The 22,887-nt window shown below is 47.4% G+C and overlaps 2 protein-coding genes across 2 annotated transcripts in view; one reads left to right on the top strand and one right to left on the bottom strand.

The window, feature by feature from the left end:
* Positions 1-2,858: 2,858 nt before the first annotated feature.
* On the bottom strand, positions 2,859-3,701 carry LOC114708821 (60S ribosomal protein L8-like). The gene has a single exon (XM_037204329.1). It carries the CDS (start codon positions 3,699-3,701, stop codon positions 2,895-2,897), a length of 807 nt encoding a protein of 268 aa, XP_037060224.1. The 3' UTR covers positions 2,859-2,894.
* A 16,593-nt stretch (positions 3,702-20,294) lies between these two features.
* Lpcat3 (lysophosphatidylcholine acyltransferase 3) overlaps positions 20,295-22,887 on the top strand; it is a 42,739-nt gene continuing 40,146 nt past the window's right edge. Inside the window, exon 1 of the mRNA XM_028892275.2 lies at positions 20,295-20,559. Within this exon, the coding sequence (XP_028748108.1) occupies positions 20,409-20,559 (151 nt within the window). The 5' untranslated portion in view covers positions 20,295-20,408. The remainder of the gene's footprint in view (positions 20,560-22,887) is intronic.

Here is a 22,887-nt window from a genome sequence, read left to right as displayed (position 1 = left end):
TGTCCTCTGACCCTCACACATATCTTACGCATACACACACACACACACACACACACACACACACACACACACAAATAAATAATAAAAGTTAAAATTAATTAATTAAATTTTTATTTTATTTATTTTTTTCTATCATCACCTTGATACAGTACAAATTCTTCTTTTTCATTTTTATTTATTTATTTTTCTATTATCAGCTTAATACAGTACAAATTCTTATCCTAAGAGTGAAATGTTTCACTAAAGCTTGCCCAGTGATTGGGCAAACCCAAAACTTATTATATGCCACAGTCGCCCTAGGGTCCCCCCTGCTACACAGCCTCCCTGGTTCTGTGGGTTGCAGTCTGATTGTTCTTTGCTTTATATCTAGTATCCACTTATGAGTGAGTAGTTACCATGTTTGTCCTTCTGGGTTTGGGTTACCTCACTCAGGATGATATTTCTAGTTCCATCCATTTGCCTGCAAATTTCATGATGTCATTGTTTTTCTCTGCTGAGTAGTACTCCATTGTGTATATGTACCATATTTTCTTAATCCATTCTTTAGTTAATTAATTTAAAAGGTTTTTCTTTTAGTGTATGTATATGAATGTGTGTCTGTGTGCATACCATATGTGTGCATGTGCCTATGGAAGCCAGAAGAGGATGTCCAATGTCTTGGAGCCGGAGTGACAGGCAACTGTGAGCTGCCTGACCCGAGTGCTGGGAACTGAATTCAGGTCCTCTGCAAGAATACAGAGTGCCCCTAACTGCAGAGACATCTTCCCAGGTCCCTACTCCAATTTTGTTTTTTGGACAGATTTTCTTGAAGTTGCCAGAACTTGTAATTCTCCTGCCCTGGCCTCCTGAATAGCTAGAATTATATATAGGCCTGCTTCACCAGATAAACAATGTTTACTGAATGCTTACTCTGTAGGATGGATTCAAACACAAATAAGAGTCCTCACACTCTGGAGAAACTTGCCTTCCAATCCAGATGTAATGTAGCATGCCGGTAATTCCAGCGCTGTGGAGGCAAGACAGAGCACAGAGCCAACACAGACTAACTACACAGTGAGACCCTGTCCCACAAAGCTAAATAAATTTTCAAAAAGAAAAGAAACTTGCTTTCTAGTGGAAAAAAGGACAAGGAAATTGTGTGGAAGTTTTATTGATAACCCAGTGGTTCTTATTTCTCTGTCTATGTGTGATTAGTTTTTCAATTTATCTTCTGAAGAAGCAACCACTAGGCTTGCTTCCAAAATTGAACAAATTAGTATGTCTTTTTCGGGGGTAACTTTTACTTTTGAGTGCACAAAGGAAGATCATGTATGTAGCTGCTTTATTTATTTGTTTGTTTGTTTGTTTGTTTAGGCTAGGTGGGGGCTGATTTTTGTTAGAGGATTTGTTGTTTTGAGACAGGATCTCACTCTGTAGCCCAGGCTAGCCTCAAATTCTATGGTAAGTCTCCCATCTCAGCCTCTTGAATGCTGGATTACAGATGTGTGCCACCACATCCAACAGTTTTTTGGTTTTCTTTTTTGTTTTTTGGTTTTGTTTTGTTTTTGTTTTTGTTTTTGTTTTTTTCATTCCTTTACTTGAGACCAGGTCATATTCTGTAGCAGATGTCCAGGAACTCACTATGTACCTAAGCTGGCCTTGAACTCACACACCCAGGTTTTGATTTGTTTTGTTGTTGTTTTGGGAGTTTTGTTTGTTTGTTTGTTTTGTTTTGGGATGGATGGGTTGTACTATGGGTTGAACCTAGAGGTTTTTTATTGTTGTTTCATTTTATTTTATTTTTATTTTTTGGTTTTTCAAGACAGGGTTTCTCTGTGTAGCCCTGGCTGTCCTGGAACTCGATCTGTAGATCAGGCTGGCCTCAAACTCACAGAGATCCACCTGCCTCTGACATCTGAGGGCTGAAATTAAAGGAGTGCGCTACTACCGTCTCCATGAACCTGGAGTTTTTAAACAGGCTAGACAAGGCTGTCCCACCAAGCTATTCCCCTGGTGTATTTTTTTAATTAAGAAATATTTTTATTCATTTCACATACCAACCACAGATCCTCCTCTCTTCCCTCCTCCCTCCACCCCAGCCTTTCCCCCACAACCAACCTCCCATTCCCACCTCCAGCAAGGCAAGGCCTCCCATGGGGAGTCAGCAGGGCCTGGTACATTCAGCTGAAGCAGTCCAAGCCCCTGCAGTGTATTTTTTAACATTTTATTGTGTGTGTGTGTTTGACAGGTCGTACTCGGACCACAGTGTGTACGTGCGGATCTGAAGACAACTTTGAGGAGTCAGCCCTGTCCTTCCATGTTTACATGGGTTCTGGGAATTGAACTCTGGTTCAAAGTCTTGTATGACAAGTGCTTTACCCACCGGGCTATCTCCACATCCCCTAGTCCTCGCTTACTTGTTTTTATTTGAGACAGTGCCACACTAAGGTTCCTGGGTAGGCCGTGAATTTGCAATCCTCCTGCCTCAGCCTCCTAAGTAGCTGGGATAATAGGTCTGTGCTTGAGAGAAAGAGAGAGAGCATGTTGGTGATGTGGCCCCCATGCCCTGAAGCTCCCCTTTTGGAGACAAGGGGTTTCTCTTCTCTCTTCCCTTGAATATGGCTGGGGCTCTGATCCCCACAGCCAGTAAAGCATACAGTGGACTCTTTGTTACTTCCAAAGTCAGGTGGGAAAGGGCCATCCCGCACCCACCCACCCTGAACTCCACAAATAACCTGAAGATGCCTGTGTGCGCCGTAAAGGGCACTCCGGCCCAGCACTGTCTTAATCTAGTTTCAATCTGTAATTGACTGAGTTGACACACTTGAACTTCCGGTGTCCTGACGTCTGTTTTTTTTTTTTTTTTTTTTTTTTTTTTAATTACCCAAAGGACAGACTTTATTAGTTCCTGAGCTCTAGTTCTCCTTCTCCTGTACAGTTTTGGTTCCGCGTAGTCGCCCAGTCCGGCGGGCAACAATGAGACCCACTTTGTGCCCAGCAGGGGCATCTCTTCGGATAGTGGAGGGTTTGCCAATGTGCTGGTGGTTACCGCCTCCAAAGGGATGCTCCACAGGATTCATAGACACACCCCGGACATGTGGCCAGCAGTTCCTCTTTGCCTTGTACTTGTGGTAGGCACGACCAGCCTTTAAGATGGGCTTGTCAATTCTGCCTCCACCGGCCACAACACCAACAACAGCTCTGTTGGCTGAGGAAATGGCCTTCTTGGACCCTGAAGGCTGCTTCACTCGCGTCTTTTTGGTCTCTGGGTTGTGGGAGATGACTGTGGCATAGTTCCCAGAAGCTCGTGCCAGCTTGCCCCTGTCCCCCGGCTTCTCCTCCAGGCAACACACGATAGTACCCTCAGGCATGGTGCCCACGGGCAAAACATTGCCGATGTTCCGCTGGACCTTCTTGCCGCAGTACACAAACTGCCCAGTGTGGATTCCCTCCGCGGCGATGAACAGCTCCGTCTGCTTCTTAAATCGGTAGGGATCACGAAAGACCATTTTCGCGAGGGGAGCAACGCGACCAGGGTCATGGATGATGTCCTTTACGATGCCCTTGATATAGCCGCGCCGCTTGGCGAAGTCCACAGCACGCAGGTGCGCGGCACCTTTACGGTGTTTCACGTGCGCGCGGAACACAGAACCCACACCTTTCGGATCACACGGCCCATGGCGGCCAGTCTGCCGGCAAGCACAGCCGAAAGAGCCTGGCATCAGATCCTAAACTGAAGAGCTTGCCTGGGAAGTAACAGGACTCCACTCTTTATTCTGGGGACATGTTAGACCCTGGTGAAGCAGAGACATCAATCCCCTAAATTCTGATGAAACGTCTTCACCTGTGAAAGAGGCATACCCATCTTTAGGGGAGGTAGAATCACCCTCTTTGTTTTAAATTGCACTCTGCATGTGTGAGAGCATGTGCGGGGGGGCGGGGGTGTCAGAGGACAACTTGCAGGAGTTTGGCTCTCTTTTTCCACCCCTGGGTTCCAGAGATTGAATTCAGTCAGGCCTCAAAGCAGGAGCCTTTACCTATGAAGCCATGGCACTGGTCCAGAAGTATCCTCTCCATCCCAGACTTCCCACCCCCACCTACAGGATTGCCCCACTGTTGAGATCAAGCTGTGCCCCAGCTAAGTCATTCACATTGTCCAAAGCAGTGGCTCTTCTGGTTGTGTCTCTCTAGGGGCAGGGGATGCATTGTACAAGCAGGGTTGGACTTCATTTTGAGGGCAAATGCAGAAGCAGGCTAACTCTGCATCTGCCTGTGCATGTGGACATCACCACCTGCCCAGCACCACCCATGAGGCACACACTGATAAATTCATTCCTCAGAGTAAAAACGGTACTGCTCCACAAGCTTATCAAAGTCAATGGGACCGTATGAGTATATTATATCATATCAAGAAAAACAGGCCGGAGAGCAGTGGCGGCACACGCCTTTAATCCCAGCACTGGGGAGGCAGAGGTAGGTGGATCTCTGTGAGTTCAAGGCCAGCCCGGTCTATAGAGCAAGCTCCAGGACAGGCACCAAAGCTACACAGAGAAACCCTGTCTCGAAAAAAAAAAAAAAAAAAAGAAAGTTAGTAATGCACTGCTTGGGACAATGGCAATCTGCCTGGGCTGGCTTGGAATTTTTTTTGGTCTAGCATCCTTGAAGCAACCAGAGTTATTGTCCTGAGAACAGGCTGTCATATGCCTCTAGATTCTTAAAAATTGGGTTATGGGGTTAATGAGTAAAAATAATCTGTTTATCAGTGATGTCCAAACTTGAGGGAAAATGATTGGAAAAGATAACTCTGTTTTGTCATAGTTTATCAATGATGACTAAAAGATGAGCAAGAGGACGTGAAACACATGTCCAAAAACAAAAATGATATGACCTATGTATTGGAACAACATGAATGTAACCCTGATTACTGAATTCTGTTATCAATAAAGAAATACTCTGGCTGTTAGGCAGGCAGGCAGCAAGATTCTCCTGGAAAGGAAAGAAAGAAAGAAAGAAAGAAAGAAAGAAAGAAAGAAAGAAAGAAAGAAAGAAAGAAAGAAAGAAAGAAAGAAAGAAAGAAAGGAAAGAAAGAAAAACAGGCCGGAGAACTGACCAAACACACCAGACCTAAAAGGAGCGCCACACCCTCATCTGGCTCCGGAATGAAAAGGACACTGACGCTGTGTTGGCAGTGACCCTAAAGACCTGTCACCTGACCACCCAACCGGTGCGCATCAAGGGACCAACAGACGGAGAAGTGACTTCTCCCACAGGCTTCCTTTCAGCTGTCCCCACTGTTATCAAGACCTCCTCAAATCTCCACCCGTCCATCTGTCCATCTGCTCAGGTGTTTGTCCTTCTGGACTCATCCTATGTTGTCTCTGCAGCTTGACTCAACCCTGGTGCTCAGCTCAGCTGAGACCCTGCAGACTGGAGGCTTGGCTCTTCATCAACACCAACAGAGTGGCATCTCCTCACCAACCACTGAAATGCCTGTCTTTGAACTAGGAGGGTAGGGACTGGGGTGTGTGCGTGTGCATGTGCGTGTGCGTGTGTGTGTGTGTGTGTGTGTGTGTGTGTGTGTGTGTGTATGTGTGTGTGCAAGTGCTCAGGCAGGCATGGGTATGCACATACATAGGCTAAGTCAGAAGTCGATTTCAGGTATTTTTCTCTATCAATTTCTCTACCTTTTTTGTTTGTTTGATCATTGATTGGCTAGTTTTTGGTTTTGGTTTTAGGTGGTGGTGGTGGTGGTGGTGATAGTGGTGGTGTTTGGTTGGGTTTTGGTTTGGGTGGTGGTGGTAAGGGTGGTGGTAGTGGTGATAGTGACAGCAGCGGAGATGGCAGCAGTTTGCTTTTGAGAGAGGGACTCTCACTGAGCCTGGAGCTCACTGACTTGGCCAGACTGTCTGTCCAGCAAGCTCCTGGGGTCCTCCTGTCTCCATCCCACCAGTACTGGGAGTAAAGAGGTGTATGTACTACAGCTGGGCAGTGGTGGTGCACACCTTAATCCCAGCACTTGGAAGGCAGAGGCAGGTGGATCTCTGTGAGTTCAAAGCCAGCCTGGTCTACAGAGCGAGTTCCAGGACAAGACTACACACACACACACACACACACACACACACACACACACACACCCTGTTTTTGGGGGAAAAAAGATGTGCACCACCACACCTATTTTTTCACATGGGTCCTGAAGATCCGAACTCAAGTCCTTATGCTGTGCAGCAAGCATTTTGCTGACTGAACTAGTTACCCAGCCCTCTTTGACATTTTTGTGTCCTTATCAAACTGGAACATGTGAGCATATTAAAATCATATGAAGAAAAGCAGGCCAGAGAATTGATCAAACACACTATAGCACACCTTCATTTGGCTCTCACAAAGAAAAGGGCACCCAACACTCCCATGGCAATGACCCTAAAGGACCTGTTATCTTCCTCCTTCCTTCCTTCCCACTCCTTTCCTCCCTTCCTTCCTTCCTTCCTCCCTCCCTCCCTCCCTCCCTCCCTTCCTTCATACAGGGTCTCATATATTCCACGTTGGCCGGGAAGTCACTGTGTAGCAGCAGATGACACTGAACTTCTAACCCTAGCCTCCACCTTCCGAGTACTAGGATTATAGGCATACGCAGGGAAATCAGAGCCAGGGCTTTTGAATGCTAACCAAACACTCTACCAACTGAGCTACATGCCCAGCCCCGCCTTTCGGAGCCGCTTTGTAACTTACATGTATGAAGGGACTCTGGCAGCCTTGCCCTCCCCCCTTTCCCTTAACCTTGCTCAGAACCATTAGATGACATTCCTAAAGCTAGCCACGGAAGTCTATTCCCTTATTTGGCCACTCCCTCCTCCCGAGGCTGGTTTTTTGTTGTTTGTGTGTTTGTTTTGAGACAGGGTTTATCTACAAAGCCCTGGCTGTACTGGAACTCACTGTGTAGACCAGGCTGGCCCTGGCCATACAGAGATCCATCTGCCTCTTTTCTCCTGAGTGCTTGGATTAAAGGTGTGGGCCACCACGCCCAGCCTTTAGATTGAAATAATAGGCGGATCTCTGTGAGTTCGAGGCCAGCCTGATCTACAGAGCAAGTTCCAGGACAGGCACCAAAACTACACAGAGAATACCTGTCTCAAAAAACAAAGAGAGAGAGAGAGAGAGAGAGAGAGATTGAAATAAAGTAACTGTATCCTGGTCAGTATCTATCTATCACGGAAAACTGGGACTACTTGGCAAATGGCAGCCAACCAAACCAAAGTAACTTGTGAATTTAGTGTTAACCAATATATTGTGACATCCTGTAAAGACACAAACATGTCTGTCTGTGGCCTTACTCAAGGAATTGTCCTCCCAAAGCAGTTGGTGAGCAAAACAATACACAGCTCCTCGGGACTCACCCCACCACTCCTCTCTGTGTCTAAATCTATGTAATCAGGGTCCAGCAGCCCTAAAAGGCAAAGCTCACAGTGTAACCCCAGAGGAGATGCACTACACTCTGAAAGAAGTGCTTTAAACCAGGCCGGAAATCCCAGCAACCCAGGAAGCCAAGCTGGGAGGATTGTTTGGCCCCAGGAGTTTGGGGCCAATATCGACAACAGAGTGTGACTCTGTTTCAAAAATAAAGGGAGGGATTGCTTGCTGTCTAATTTGTAGAAACAGAAATCTTAGCTACGTAACTAGAAATCCATACTGAGAGTTTGGATTAACAGCAAAAGAAACAAAGAGGACCAAGCCACATTCATTGGTGTAGACTCTCCAGGAGTACGCTTCATGCCACAGGGTGTTGGCTACTCCGACAGTTAAATGAAACATGGAGCAAACTGTCAGTCTCGATGAGTGAATTAGACAGTGAATTGCAGACCTGCCTTCAGCTCAACGCACAGGAAGGGATTCACAGGCCTGGGGACATTGGAATGTTAGCAGGGCTGTCACTTAGGACCTATTTGCCTGCACTGGAAGAATCCAGAACACACATCCTCCACTCTTTCATCAACAGTGTGAGAAACCAACTTAGGAAGGGAGTCCCAGCATACTGTCTTTTAAAAAACTGTAAATCCGGGTGTGATGGCGCAGGCCTTTAATCCCGGCCCCTTCGGAGGCAGATGCAGGCGGGTCTCTGGGAGTTTGAGGACAGTGTGGTCTACGGAGTGAGTTCCAAGACAGCCAGGGCTACACAGAGAGACTCTGTCTTGAAAACAAAAATTGTGACATAGTCTCACTATGTAGTCCTGGCTAACTCACTATCCGATGTAGATCAGGCTGGCCTTGAACCTGCTAGACGCCACCTACCTATGTCTCCCGAGTTCTGGGATTGCAGACATGCACCGCCATGCTCTGCCATGAGTCTTCCCTCCCCCCATGGATCTACCAAGGAAAAGTGAGAAAGAGCTCCCCAGGATGCGGGGGCTATGATGATTTCAGCTGACAAGGTCTTCAACACGCTTTCACTCTTGGCTCAGAACTGCACCAGCTCTCCAGGCCTGTGTCACAGTCAGCTGTCAGGACCCCCACTTCCTGTCCTTTCCACATGCCATTGCCCTGTGACATGAGTGACAGTGTGATGACAGGACTTCACAGGCAAGAAGTGGCAACTCTTCTCTCTTTTTTTTTTTTTATTTTATTTTATTTTACAATACTATTCAGTTCTACATAACAGCCACAGATTCCCTTGTTCTCTCCCTTCCAACTCTTCTCTTTTTTAAGATTTATTTTTATGTTGTGTGTAAGAGTGCTTCCTGGGGGCTGGAGAGATGGCTCAGCGGTTAAGAGCACTGACTGCTCCTCCAGAGGACCCGAGTTCAATTCCCAGCACTCACATGGCAGCTCACAACCGTCTGTAACTCCAGTTCCAGGGGACCCAACACCCTCACACAGATTTATGTGTAGGCAAAACACCAATGTACATAAAATGAAAACAAAAAATTTTTTTTAAAAAAAGTGTTTCCCAGGCGGGTGGCAGTGATACACGCCTTTAATCCCACCACTCAGGAGGCAGAGCCAGGCAGATCTCTGTGAGTTCAAGGCCAGCTTGGTCTACGGAGCGAAATCCAGGACAGGCACCAAAACTACACAGAGAAACCCTGTCTCAAAGGGGAAAAAAAGTGTTTCCCTATGACTCCATGTGTGTTACATGCATGCCTGGTGCCCACAGAGGCCAGAAGCGGGCATCAGACCCCCTGAAACTGGAATTGCAGATGGCTATGAACCACCATGTGGGTACTGGGAACCAAACCCAGGTCCTCTGCAAGAGCAACACATGGTTCTTAACTACGGAGTCATCTCTCGAGCCCCAGGAAGCGGCAGCTCTTCTTTGATACAAATATCAAGCGGGTGAGCAATATGTCTGTCAAAACTTCAGAGGCCTTCTTCTTCAATAAATCATTTGTTTGGGTTTGGGTTTTTGAGCCCCGGCTGGCTATTAATTTAAGTCCATCCTTATCCCTGAAGCTCCTACTTTTAAGTCAAGTATAGTAGAATATACCTGTAGCCCCAGTGCTCAGGAGGCTGAGACAGAGCATGGCCTTGAGTTCGAGGCCAGCCCAGGCTGCAAAGGGAGTACCAGGGCAGCCAGGGCTGCACAGAAAGACTCTCTATCAGACAGAAGCTGCCAGATTTCAGTGGGGCCTAAAAGAAGGAACACCTCTGCAGCAAGCCTGGGCTGCTCTGGAAGCTGCTGTCCCACGTGGGCCATATGTCCCAACATGCTTGACAGTATCGCAGCGGTTGGCGGCCTTATCGGTGAACCACAGAACAGGACCGAAGGGGCTGGAACAAAGTCCTGCTGTCTCCATGGAGAGCTGCGTCTTTGTTGTTCTTGGTATTCTGAAGGCCAGGCTGGTCTGGAAGGCAAAGCTATCCTTCCGCCTCAGTTTCCCAACCTCTTATACTACATGTGTGGCATCGTGCCCAGCCTGATAACCACACCCTTTTCAAGAACGTTCAGCCTGAAACAGAACATCCCTTCGAGGCCTCAGGAACTCTGTGGAAAGAGGACAGAAGAGTAAAGAAAGGGTGAGCATAGTAGACTGATGGCTCCAGGCAGGACGTGGCCACTGCACGCTCGCTCTCAGCAGATGTTACTCCCTACCCACGATCTGCACAAGTCGGCCGTCAGCGGTCTGCCGTAGAAGCGGGAGGGGCTGGTGTGGCAGCTCACAGGTGCCGGGGAAGGGACAGACATTTTCCTCAGTGGTAGACCGCCAGTAAATAATCCCTCCCCCATGCTCCAATGAGTTCAATTGGTTCAAGGAAGGGAGGGAAGGAGGGAGGGAGGGAAGAAGAGGAAGTGGTTGAGGAAAGGACAGAGATCAGTGGAAGTAGAAGAGAACAAGAGAGGGTAATTCAGAGGGAAAAGTGACCCGGGCGGGGGTGGCGCACGCCTTTAGTCCCAGCACTCAGGAGGCAGAGGCAGGCGGATCTCTGTGAGTTCAAGGCCAGCCTAGTCTACAGAGTGAGTTCCAGGAAAGGCGCAAAGCTACACAAAGAAACCCTATCTCGAAAAACAAACAAAAAAAGACAACTCTTACCCTACTCCTGAGGTGTAGTAGAAAATCATTCAGTTGATGATGGTTGACAGGGGTCATGTTCTCCAGAAAACTATATGTTCTGAATCAGGCCACCAAGTTAATATGGACCTGAGCTGTCCTTTATGACAAAGTGGCCCAAACCAGGTGTTGTGGCACATGTCTACAATCCCAGCACTTAGGAGGTAATAGATCAGAAGTCTAAGAAATCATTCTCAGCTAATAGTGAGTTCAAGGTCACCCTGGGCTACACGATACTCTGTCTCAAATGCCTACTGTCCCCATTCTACCTACAGCTACAGCTGTATGAGGATTCCCGATGAGTGATCTATCATTTGATATAAAAAGAGAAGAATCAGATCTGATTCTGCATGAGTGCACACACCGTCCATGAAGGAATGGCTATAACACACAGCCTGGAAGACAATAGTGAATGTAAATACCCCCAGCAAGCAGAGCTCGAAGCTTCCATTTGAGGACAGAACGTCAGAGACGCCCGTATCTCAACTGAAGCTCACAGCAACCTCAGCAGAGATTCTGAGCCCGTAAGAGCGTAGTTACACATTCTGTAAACGACACTCAGTCTCCCCTTTCCCCCTCCTGCCTTAACTGTTCAATGGGCTCATGAGTTAAACAATCATGGATGCAGGGGTGAGGGTTCATCGTAGGCCCAAGGAACATGGACGTTCACTCTCCGAGGTGGACTCACTGTCACTGGTGAGTGCCCAAGTTCCCAGCAGCAGTGTCACCTCCTTGCTGTGGTCCCATTCCTTTAAGTGAGCAGCCAGTCACCTGCGTCAGGTTGATTACCTTACACTGCTCAGGCGTGGAAAAGGTAAAACATGTTTGCGCTCATCAGAACAGACACTCACCTTGGGAAAAGACTTGTCTTCCTCAGACGGAATGCTTTTATGAAAACTGTCAGCCGTGGGCTTGTATACACTGCCTTAACATCACTGCAGTATTCAAACCAGCATTGCTTCTGGTTGAGGAACCCACCTCACAGCAAGCTGTGTGGCAAAGAGTTCCTGCTCACGGAATTCATGTCTTACCATGGTCTCCATAATTCTGCAGCAATTGGCTTGGTTTGAAAGTACAGATATGTCTCCAGTAAGGTGAGAGTACCTTGCATGGTTGGAGCCATGTGCTCCAGGAACTGTGCGTGATCGAGCATCTGATACACGGCGCTGCTTCTCCCATAGCCAAGAGTCACGTAGCCAGGAATCAAGAGGTAGAGATGGAAGTGGTACCACCCACTATCATCCATAATGACCTACAAACCAAATTCTGTTTCCTGCTTCTACAGCTTGAGGCTCTATGAATCTCAACTACGAAGGGAGGGATGTATCTATCAAAAGATATAAAGATGATTCCAACTGAACGTGAAATTAAATGTGCCACCTAGTCACCCTGGACTCTTCCTTTCCCTGAATCAACAAGCAAGGATTGGGATTACTGCTGCTGCTGGTGACTGGTCCTGACTTCCAAGGAAAAATCAGAATGTTATTCCACTATGGAGGTAAGAACATGTATGTAAGGAATGGCAGACAGCTCAGGTGTCTCTTAGTATTTCAATGCCCAAGACTAAGGCCAATGGAAATCTACAAAAACCCAGTCCTGGCATAAGCATGCATGGCCTAGCTCCTTCAGGATGAAGAGAGTTGACTCACTCCAGGGTTGTCTATGACGGCATTTCAGTGTGCCCCTCCCCACCACAAAAAGAGCCACAACCAATCAAGTAAGATGATTGTGAAGGCAAAGGAAACACAGAATGGATAACAGAGGAGGTATAAATATCAGCTATGACCATCTGACCAGTCATGGAACTGGAATGGTCATTATCTTAGTTTCCTGTCATCATGATAAAATACTCTGCTTAGGGGAGAAAGCAGCTTAGGGGAGAAAAGTCTTATTCTAATTCACAATTGTCCATCATAGCAGGAATGTCACGACAGCAGAATCTTGAGAAAACTGGTCACATGACTTCTGCTTCTTTATGGCACCACCCACATTTCAAGTGGGGATTCCCACTTCAATTAACCCGGTTAAGAAAACCCCTTACAGGGATGCTGTGATGGTTGGTTTTCATTGTTGATTTAACAGAAGCTAGAACCACCGGGGAAGAGTCTCAATGGGGCATTGTCTAGATTAGGTGGGCCTATGAGGGCACGTCCTGCCAGGAGCGGGGTGGTGGGGTGGGGGGCGTCTTGATTGTGGTGACTGAAGTGGGAAGAGCTCACCATGGACGGCACCACTCCCTGGGTTGGGTCCTGACTCATGTAAAAGGAGAGAGAGCTGAATGGTAAGCATTTATTCTCCACCTGCTCCTCATGGTGGCTGTGAGTACCGCAAGTTCCGTTCTCGACTTCTCTGCAATGATAGCCTATGGACTGGGATTGGGAGCTAAAATAATTTTCTCCCTGTCTTAGTTATGGCTTCTATGGCTGCACTAAATCGTCCTGACCAAAAGAGGAGGAAGGGCTTATTTGGCTTACATGTTCTGATCACAGTCCACTGAGGGAAGCCAAGGCAGGAACTCAAACTGGGTGGGAGCCTGGAGGCAGGAGCTGATGCAGAGGCCTGGAGGCAGGAACTGATGCAGAGGCCATGGAGGGGTGCTGCTTACTGGCTTTGCTCAGCCTGCTTTCTTATAGCACCAAGGACCACCAGCCCAGGGATGGCACTGCCCACAGTGGGCTGGTCCCTCCCACATCAATCACTAACAAAATGCCCTCCAGTCTTGCCTACAGCCACGTCATATGGAGGCATTTTCTTTTTTTTTTTTTTTTTTTTTTTGTTTTTTTGAGACAGGGTTTCTCTGTGTAGTTTTGGCCCCTGTGCTGGATCTCGCTCTGTAGACCAGGCTGGCCTTGAACTCAACAGAGATCCGCCTGCCTCTGCCTCCCAAGTGCTGGGATTAAAGGCGTGAGCCACCACCGCCCAGCATGAAGGCATTTTCTAAATTGAGGCTCCCTCCTATCCAATATCTCTAGCTTGTGTCAAGTTGCCATAAAACTAAATATCAAAAAAAAAAAAAATAGCACACTTTTAAAAAATGGGCTGTGGGGATGGAAAGATGGCTCAGAAGCTAGAAGAGAGGACCAGAGTTCAGTTCCCAGCCCAGGATCAGATTGCTCCCAGGACCCACATCATGTGTCTCACAAACACCGAACTCAAGCTCCAGGGGGGCTAATGCCTTCTTCTGGCCTCCCTGACACATGTGGTATCCACACAGATAAAAATAATTCTTGAAAATAAAAAATAGGGCGTGGGGAGATAGCTCAGTGGTTAAGCGCACTGACTGCTCTTCCAGAGGGCTTGGGTTCGATTCCCAGCACCCACATGGTGGCTCACAACCGTCTGTAACTTCAGGATCCAGCACTCTCACACAAACATACATACAGGCAAAACACCAATGCACATAAGATAAAAGATAAATAAATTTAAAAAATAAAAAGGAATGGCTGCTTCCACACTTTCTCTCAGTCTGAAATCTTAAAGGTGCTGTTCCTTTCCATTCCCTCCTGTATCCACTGGGTTAGCTATTTTTGTGTCAACTTGACACAAGCGAGGGCCATTTAGGAAGAGGGATTCTCAGCTGAGAAAGCGCCTCCATCAGATTGGCCTTCGGTAAGTCTATGGGGCACTGTCTTAATTAGGGAATGAGAGCCCGCTCTCTGTGGGTGATACCACTCTTGGGCAGGTGGACCTGGGTGCTCTAAAAAAGCATGCAGAGCAAGCCATGAGGGGCAAGCCAGTGAGCAGCATCCTCCATGGTCTCCGCACCAGCTCCTGCCCTGATTCCCTTTGTGGTGGACAATGACCAGTACTTGTAAACCGAAATAAGAACTTCCCTCCCCATGCTGCTTTTGGTCATGGTGCTTTTTTTGTTTGTTTGTTTTATTTTGGTTTTGGTTTTGTTACATTTTGTTTTTTATCATAGCAATAGAAACCCTAACACAACTGATTTCTGTACATCCATACTTAGGACAAGCAGAACTCCCCTGTTCCTCCCCGAGGACGTTCTGATAAAGCAGCCGGCTCTATTAAACTTTAAAAGCCAAAATAGGTGAATTTAGGCTCGATGCATTTTTATTCCATAAGAAGTTAAAAACCTAGCTGCTGTAGGTACCTATATCTACACCTCTCAATTTACACTGCACAGGATTGGCACTGAGTAGGCCCACTAATTTCACATCTAGAAGTTTATCCTACGAAGAAATTTATAGGGGCTACAAGTAAAGGCAATTGCTGCCAAGCCTAACAACCCCAGTTCGATCCCTGGGACCCACGTGGCGGAAGGAGAAAACTGACCCCTGCAAGTTGTCCTCTGACCTCCCATTTATGAGCTCCGGCATGCACATGCATGCCAGCATACATGCAAATATATAATCATTTTAATGAGCTGAGATATCGCTTAGAGTAGAGCCCATCCCTATGGTATGTATAAGGATCTAGATTCCATCTCTAGTCACACACACACACACACACACACACACACACACACACACACACACTTCTTAGGAAGATAGAGTAGTGGGTAGCGATGCACGGCGCTGCATGCCTATATTCTAATCACTCAAGAGGCTGAGGCAAAAGGATGGCTGCAAGTTGGAGATCAGCTCGGTCTACACAGTGAGTCGGAACTATATAGCAGGACCCTGTCTTGAAGAATGTTTTTTTTTTTTTTTTTTTTTTTTTTTAGCAAAATTTTTTTTTTTCTTCGAGACAGGGTTTCTCTGTGTAACTTTACGCCTTTCCTGGAACTCACTTGGTAGCCCAGGCTGGCCTCGAACTCACAGAGATCCCCCTGGCTCTGCCTCCCGAGTGTTGGGATTAAAGGCGTGCGCCACCACCGCCCGGCTTAAAGAATGTTTTTAATGCCAGGAGTGGTGGCTCCGACTTTTGAGGCCAGCATTTGGGAGGCAGATGCAGGAGTTCACGGCCATCCTGGGCTACACAGTAAGTTCAAAGCCAGCCTGAACTACATGAGGCCCTGCTCCCAAAACAAAAACAGAGAGTTGTGTTAGGTAATATAAGCAGTTACCTTGCACTCCGGGGTTTCAATAGCACAAAGGTTTATCTGTTGTGCAAGGTCAGTCTGATGCCAGCCGCAGGCTTCCTCCCTCTAACGGCCATGCTATGCAGAGCAGGTGGCTTTTGTAAGGTGAGAGGAGGCAGAAATTGGAAAGCACACTGACCCTTTAACAGAACCCTGGCTTAGAAACAATACACTTCAACCTTGCTTACAGTCATTGGCCAGAACTAATTACCTGGCCTGACCACGGAAGCGGAGCAGTTAGAAGGGCACACACAGGAACCAGAGGACAGCTGTCCAGCAGATTGTGTTTCAGAAGTATGATAAGGAGGAAAAGAAGAAGGCAGTAACTTGAGAGAGGGGGGAGGGTCTTTCAGGATGTAAGGCCCTGCAGGTGATAACAGACAGAAATCAAAGGGTCAGTTGAGATGACTTTCTATGGGTTAAACGTGTTCCCCAAGACAAGTATGTTGAAACTTAATGGCCAGTGTGTTCATACTAAAAGATTGAAGGCTGAAAATGTGGCTCATGTGATAGGGTGCTCGCCTAGCATGCAGGAAGGCCTGGGTTCAGTCTTCCCCAACCAGGCGTGTATTACAGGCCTGTTATCCTAGCGCTCCACGGGGGCATGAGGACCAGAAGTTCAAGGTCATTCTGGGACACTGTATATTGAGTTCTAGGCCAGCGTGGGCTATAGGAGACGCCCTCAGATTGGGCCTGTTGGAGATAACTAAATCCTGAAAGTGGAGATCGAAAGCCTGGAATTGTAGCTCAGGTTGTAGAGTTCTTGTGTAGTACACACGAAGTCTTGGGTTTGATCCCCAGCACCGCACAAGCCAGGTGTGATGGGACACACCTGTAATTCCAGGACTAAGAAGATGGAGACTGGGGGACTGGAAGTCCAAGGTCAGCCTTTGCTACATATCAAGTTCAAGGTCAGCCTGTGTTACATGAGAACAATAAAATAAAAAAAAAAAAATGTTAAATAGGGTTAGGAACGTAGCCCAGGATGTATAAAGCCCTAGATTCCATTTCCAGCAACACATAAAACCAGGCATGGTGGCATGCTTGCTTGGCGCTTCTCTCTCTCTCTCTCTCTCTCTCTCTCTCTCTCTCTCTCTCTCTCTCCTTCTTTGCTGTGTTTAGATGGAACCCGTGGTCTTACACACGTTAGGCAAGGACTCTACTACTGTAGCTTTAGGTTTTTGTTTCTTTGTGAAAAGAAATGTCAGAAAGGTAGTAGAGGTCAGAGAACCACTTTCAGGAATCGGTGCTCGCCTTCCACCACCCGTGGGTCCTAGGGATTGAACTTCCAACTCTCAGCAATCCTCCTGTGACAGCCTCCCAAATGTTAGAATTATAGATATGCGTCAACAAACCAAACTTCATCTTTGTATTTTGAAGGTCAAAATATGACTTGGTAAGTTCTCAGTGACTGTGTTTAATTATAAGGAAAAGATCATATAGCCAACCTCTCTCTTTCTCTCGCTTCCGCCCTCCCTTAAAAAAGGAAGGCAGTATAAACTGAGTGTCATGAATCACTACTAATACTGTGACTAAGTTAGTGTGTCTTACTCAACAATGTTTTAAATGAATGTAAACAGAAATGATCAGAGAACGTATGGTAGTGTGTATTGAATATATAGATAGATATATGAGTAGTACACATATTTATTGTTTCAATGTATTTTTACAGTAGATCCCAGTTAGTTTTTTCAAAAATAATTTTATTTTATTTTATGTTTATGGGTGTTTTGCTTGCATGTATGTCTGTGTACAATTTGTGTGTCGGATGCCTTCAGAGGTCAGAAGAGGGCATCTGATCCCCCTGGACCTGTTGTTACCATATGTGTGCTGAAAATCAAACCAAGCCAGTGCTCCTAACTGCTGAGCCATCTCTCTAGCCCCCTAGTTAACTTTTTTTGAAAGTTTGGAAGCAGAAGTCCTAGAGAAACTCTCACTATTGGTTAAAGAAGAGTGTCCAGTGCAGTATGAGCTAGCCTGGGACACATCAGGAAACCTTGTCTCAGAAGAAAAACCAACAAAAAAAGAGTGCCAGGTTCCTGTTTCCATGGCCATTCAATACACTGAGCGCCACCTCGCAGACAAGTGGTGGACAAGTGAAAGCTGGCCAAACACTGGGTGACTCCAGCCCTCCCCGAGGAAAAAGACCCAACATCGACAAAGGAGATGCTAAGAAGCCAAAATGCCATCCATCCTATGCATTCTTCATACAAACGTCCGAGGAAGGCTCAAGGAGCCATTGGTCGGAAGCCTCAGTCAGCTCCTCAGAATTTTCCAATCAGTTCTGGGAGAGGTGGAGATCACGTCTCCAGAGAAAAGGGAACACTTGCAGCAAAAGAGGGCCAGGCTGTCATGTTCTGAACATTGCCACCGATTGCATCCCTGCTTATCCACTGTGATGTAGGAACTAGGAGAGAGATGGAATACCACTGCACACACCGGCAGCTTTAGGAAAGTAAGGACATTAACGTCTACAGAGAAAAAGGAAATTCTGGTGAATCAAAAAGAGGGAACTGTCAAGGCTGAAAAGACTAAGAGGAAAGGCCAGGAGGAGGAGGAGGAGGAGGAGGAAGAGGAGGCAGCCACTCTCAGGTCTAACAGTTCTTTCTTCTTTCCTCTTCGTCTTCTTCTTCCTCTTCTTCTTTTCTTCTTCTTCCCCCTCCTCCTCCCCCTCCTTCTCTTCCTTCTCCTCCTCTTCTTCTTCTTGAGACAGGGTTTCTCTGTGTAGCTTTGACACCTTTCCTGGAACTCACTCTGTAGCCCAGGTTGGCCTTGAACCCCTCTGCCTCCCACGTGCTGGGATTAAAGGTGTGTGCCACAACCGCCCAGCATCAGTTATTTCTTCTTTTCTATAAAGTATGTAATTCCTCTGTACTCAACTCACTAGTATTAAGGACAAGAAAATTGAAATCAAAGACTTTTTTTTTAATGTCTTAGTTAGGGTTCCTAATGCTGTGATAAAAAAAAAAAATACCATAACCAAAAGCAGCTTGAGGAGGAGAGGGTTTATTTGTCTTATACCTCTGCATCACAGTTCACTACTGAAGGAAGGAACTCAAGTTAGGGCAGGAACCTGAGACAGAAGCAGAAGCCATGGAGGACACTGCTTACTGGCTCAAACCCCCTTGCTTACTCAACCTGCCTTCTTATATAATTCAGGACCACCTGCCCAAGCATGTGCCTTTAATCCCAGCACTTGGGAGGCAGAAGCACGTAGATCTTTTGAGAGCAAGGCCAACCTGGTCTACATAGGCAGATCCACACCAGCCAGGACTACACAGTGAGACTCTGTCTTAAAAGAAATAATAATAAAATTAAAAAGCCAGATGTGGTGGCTTGCATCTGTAATCCTAGCATTCCTGTGTCAAAATGGGATGTAGTGACGCAAGAACTGACCAGTATTTCAAATATGCAGTCCTTGGGTGTCTGTGTCAGGAAAATCAAAGTTCAAAGCCAGATGGAGATGGGGATGGAGAAAGGGCTCAGTGGTTAAGCACACTCGCTGTTCTTGCAGAAGACCCAGGTTTGGTTCTGAGCACCCACAAACCATCAGTAACTGCAGTTCCAGGGGGTCAAACATCCTGTTATGGCCTCCTTAGGCACTGCATGCATATAGCATACACACAGACAAGCAGGCAAACAAGCAGGGCGGTGGTGGTGCAGGCCTGGAATCCCGGCACTTGGGAGGCAGTGGTGCAAAACCTAGGTTCAACTCCCCAGAACACAAGTGGGGGCGGGGAGGGGGCTTTAGAAAAAAGTACAAAGTGCTATGGAAGTGTAAGTCATAGCTGAACTCCTTGCGACAAGAAATTGTGAATCCCTTTGTAACATGCTCCCGTCGAGTGTCACTTTTCCTGGGGTCACCGGTGGGAAGCGAGGAGGAGAGGACTCATACTTTCTGAGCCAGGGGCCTCTCCTGTTTGAACTTTCATCACGAACATGCATTACTCAAGCGGTGCCAAAACTAACCTAATTGTTAATTAAAACAGCAAGTGTTAAATAGGCTCTTTTTTTAATATAAATAGGCATATCCTAATTTCATTGCCTCCAGAGAGAAGGTCGCGTTTTACTATAGGAAAGGAACTGCATAAGGAGTAGGGCTGGAGCTCGGGCGGGAAAGCATGCACGCGGACCCGGTTCGAGCCCCAGTGCGCGAACAACCGAAAGGCACCCGTACGGGAAAGGGCTACATAGAATAAAAGGGTCAAACAGTGTTCTTGGGCTCCTGGGCTCCCCCAGACCCCCCGGGAAAGGCTTGGGAACGGCAGGACCCTCCCCGGGAGGCGCCGTTAGGGGGCGCTCGCGAGGCGGCAGCAGCAGGCATTCGCGCCTCTCCGTTACATGCCCCAGTAACCCCAGCGCCGGCGACCGAGAGTAACCTCGCGGTCTGGTGACGCCCCCGCACCCCCCGCCCCGACTCTCGCCTGCTCCTGTCTCAGCCAATGGGAAGGCAGCGAGCGAGCCGGCCGGACACCCGGCCGACCCACTCCTTCCCGGAGCCGTCCGGACCGAGTTGTACAGTCACCGCGCCTCGCGCTCCCGGCTGCGCCAATAGCGGCGAGGTCGCGATCACAGGCCCCGCCCTGCCGCCCCGGCCCGTTTCCCTTCCCCACGGGAGTCACCTTTGCCTTACAAACGCTCGGCCCCGCCCTCTTCCTACCTTGCCGCGCTCGGCCCCGCCCCTTGCTGGCTCGACCAATAATCGGGTGGGTCTAGAGGCACTGGGCGGGCCCGCAGCCAATGCGCACGCCGTGGGCGGGCCCCCGGCCGGAATTGGGGGTGAAGCCACCGCGTTCTGCCCACATTCGGGGCGCGGAGCTGGGGGTCCCCGGGGGGCGCCCGCAGTTAAGATGGCGTCTGCAGCGGACGGGGACGTGGGAGAGGCTCTGGAGCAGATGCGGGGGCTGTGGCCGGGTGTCGAGGATCTGAGCCTTAACAAGTTGGCGTCGTCCCTGGGCGCGTCGGAACAGGCGCTGCGCCTCATCATCTCCATCTTCCTGGGTAAGGACCCTCCTGTCTGCCTCTGCCCCCTCGCGGAGTCCCAGGGAAATTGGCCGAATGGGGACGGGACCTGCCTGTCTGCCCCGAACCACCCAGGAGGGCTTGGGAGTGCGGGTGTAGGTCCTCAAGCACACCAGCCAGCTATCGAGGGGGAGACACAAGTCTTGTCCTGAGTCTGGGGGTGCCGTACCTCTTGCCATTCTCTTTGGCTCCTCAGTCATCGATATGCCGGACCGTGGCTCCGCGACCTGTGTCTATCTGTGGCTCTCGAGAGTTTGACTCTGACCATGAGTACTGCTTATCTGTTATTTACAGCTCCTATCGTACGCTCCTCGTACAGTAGGCATATGCCCTCGAACTTGGGATATTTTAGCCCTGCGGGCCTCCTCAGCCCCACATTCCATACGTCTTCTCAGTCTATGTGCATGGCCAGCGTATGTTGTACTTTCATCTCTTTCCTGTCCTGTTTCGAATATTTTCTTATGCCATACTGTTTTTCCCCCTTAGCCATCCACCTGTCATTTATTCTGGAATATGTTCTTATACTGGGCTTGGGAAACAGGACTATAACACCCTTAAAAACTCCATGCTTGTTCCAAGTGACTATTATCATTCATATGGTTCAAAGGATGTGATGTGTCTGAATTTATGTCACAACAAGCTGTATTATAGCTATTTTATAGGCTTTTTTTAAAACCACATTCCTCAATGTTTTTAATACACAGAGGTCGCGTGGTATAATGAAAAAGCATTGACTTTAAAGTCACAGGAATCTGGCCCACCCTTGTCACGGCTCACAAATGATGGGACCCTAGGCAAGCCATTTAATCTATGCATCTAATTTTCTTATGTATGAAATGAGGACAGCTGTGCCTAGCATTGAATTGCTGTTAAGTCTTACAACAATTCATAAGTCAAGATCAGAGATGACAGGCTTGGTTCAGTAGGTTTTTGAGTAGTTGAAACTTTTGGGGAAGGCTGTACAACTTTAACTTGAGAGAAAATTAAGTGAACGCTCAGTGGAAGGTGCCTGGGGCAAGAGTGGAGGGCTAACAGATAGGAACTGTAGGAAGTTTGTGATAAACTGGGTGTGGTGGCTTCTGCCTATAATTCCCAGCACTCTGGTGTTAAGGCAAGAGAATTATGAGACTGGGCTAATGGTGTGAGACCCTCTTTAAAAAAAAGTTTGAAATAAGATTGGGCTGGGGGGGGTTAAATTTCAGGAAGAAATTTGGAATTTATCCAGGAGTCAGTAGAGACATTGACATACAATATCACCAGAGGGTGCTAACCCAATCTAGATAATGGCAGGAGCTTTAATTCATATTTAAACAACCACTGCTAATACCATTGTTATTTGCCTATTATATATCACACCAAGATGATCTTCTTTTCTTCCGATAAAGGTTATCCTCTGCCTTGGTAGAATCCTAAGATTTAGAGGTGGGTGGGATCTTAAGTGGTGCAGTTTCCTAATCCATTGTCACTCAGACATTACCCAAATTTATCAGCACCCCAAATCTCTGGCTTTATGTACCACAGCTTGGAGCTGGTTACTCTTTGAACCTTGCTCTGACCCAGTTTATTGGAGCTAAGATTGGCAATTAAGAATGCTTACATTCATTAGGTAGGAGGTCCTCTGCTGCTTTCTCAACTGTGTATTGAAAGTCTGAGACAAGCAGCTCAGCCTGTTAAGTGGAACTAAGGTTGGAATTAGGACTTGGAACCCGCATTTGTATGCTGACATCAAATGCTGCCAGGCGCTGCTGTGTGCTGTCACAAAAATAAGCTGACTAGGAAATCATCTCCATGTCCTACCCCACTTCTTTCATCTTCTGTCATAATGACACGTAATCAAAGTAATAAGTACCTGGCACATCACCACATTTCCAAGTCTTCTTGCCAGGTATTCATTTTGCTTCATTCTGCCATTTCCAGGGCCTCCCTTCCCTTCGCCCATTCACTGTTTCCTTTAGTAATTGGTAGGATTTCTCATTTTCATATCAGTCCTGGCTCTAACGCATCCTAGACAAGCACTGTACCACTGCACTGCATTCCCAGCCCAACTACATGTCTATATATGATGGTATTTCTAGGCATAGGTTAAATATATACATGTAAATACAAATTGATACAGTTGGACTGTACATGAAGATTATGTTTTTTCTGTAAATACATTTTCCTTATAGAGATGTTTTTGTTTGGGGTTTGGTTTTTGGTTTTTGGAGACAGGGTTTCTTTGTGTAGCCTTAGCTGTCTTGGGACTCACTTTGTAGACCAGGCTAGCCCTGAACTCACAGAGATTCACCTGCCTCTGCCTCCTGAGGT

Source organism: Peromyscus leucopus, chromosome 3, assembly GCF_004664715.2.
Source record: "Peromyscus leucopus breed LL Stock chromosome 3, UCI_PerLeu_2.1, whole genome shotgun sequence".
In the NCBI taxonomy this organism is placed as follows: domain Eukaryota; kingdom Metazoa; phylum Chordata; class Mammalia; order Rodentia; family Cricetidae; genus Peromyscus; species Peromyscus leucopus.
This window is presented reverse-complemented; position numbering and strand designations above follow the sequence as displayed.

Bases quoted from the DNA above. Each gene is read 5' to 3' on its own strand.
- LOC114708821 (XM_037204329.1), bottom strand. From the start codon at position 3,701: ATGCCAGGCTCTTTCGGCTGTGCTTGCCGGCAGACTGGCCGCCATGGG.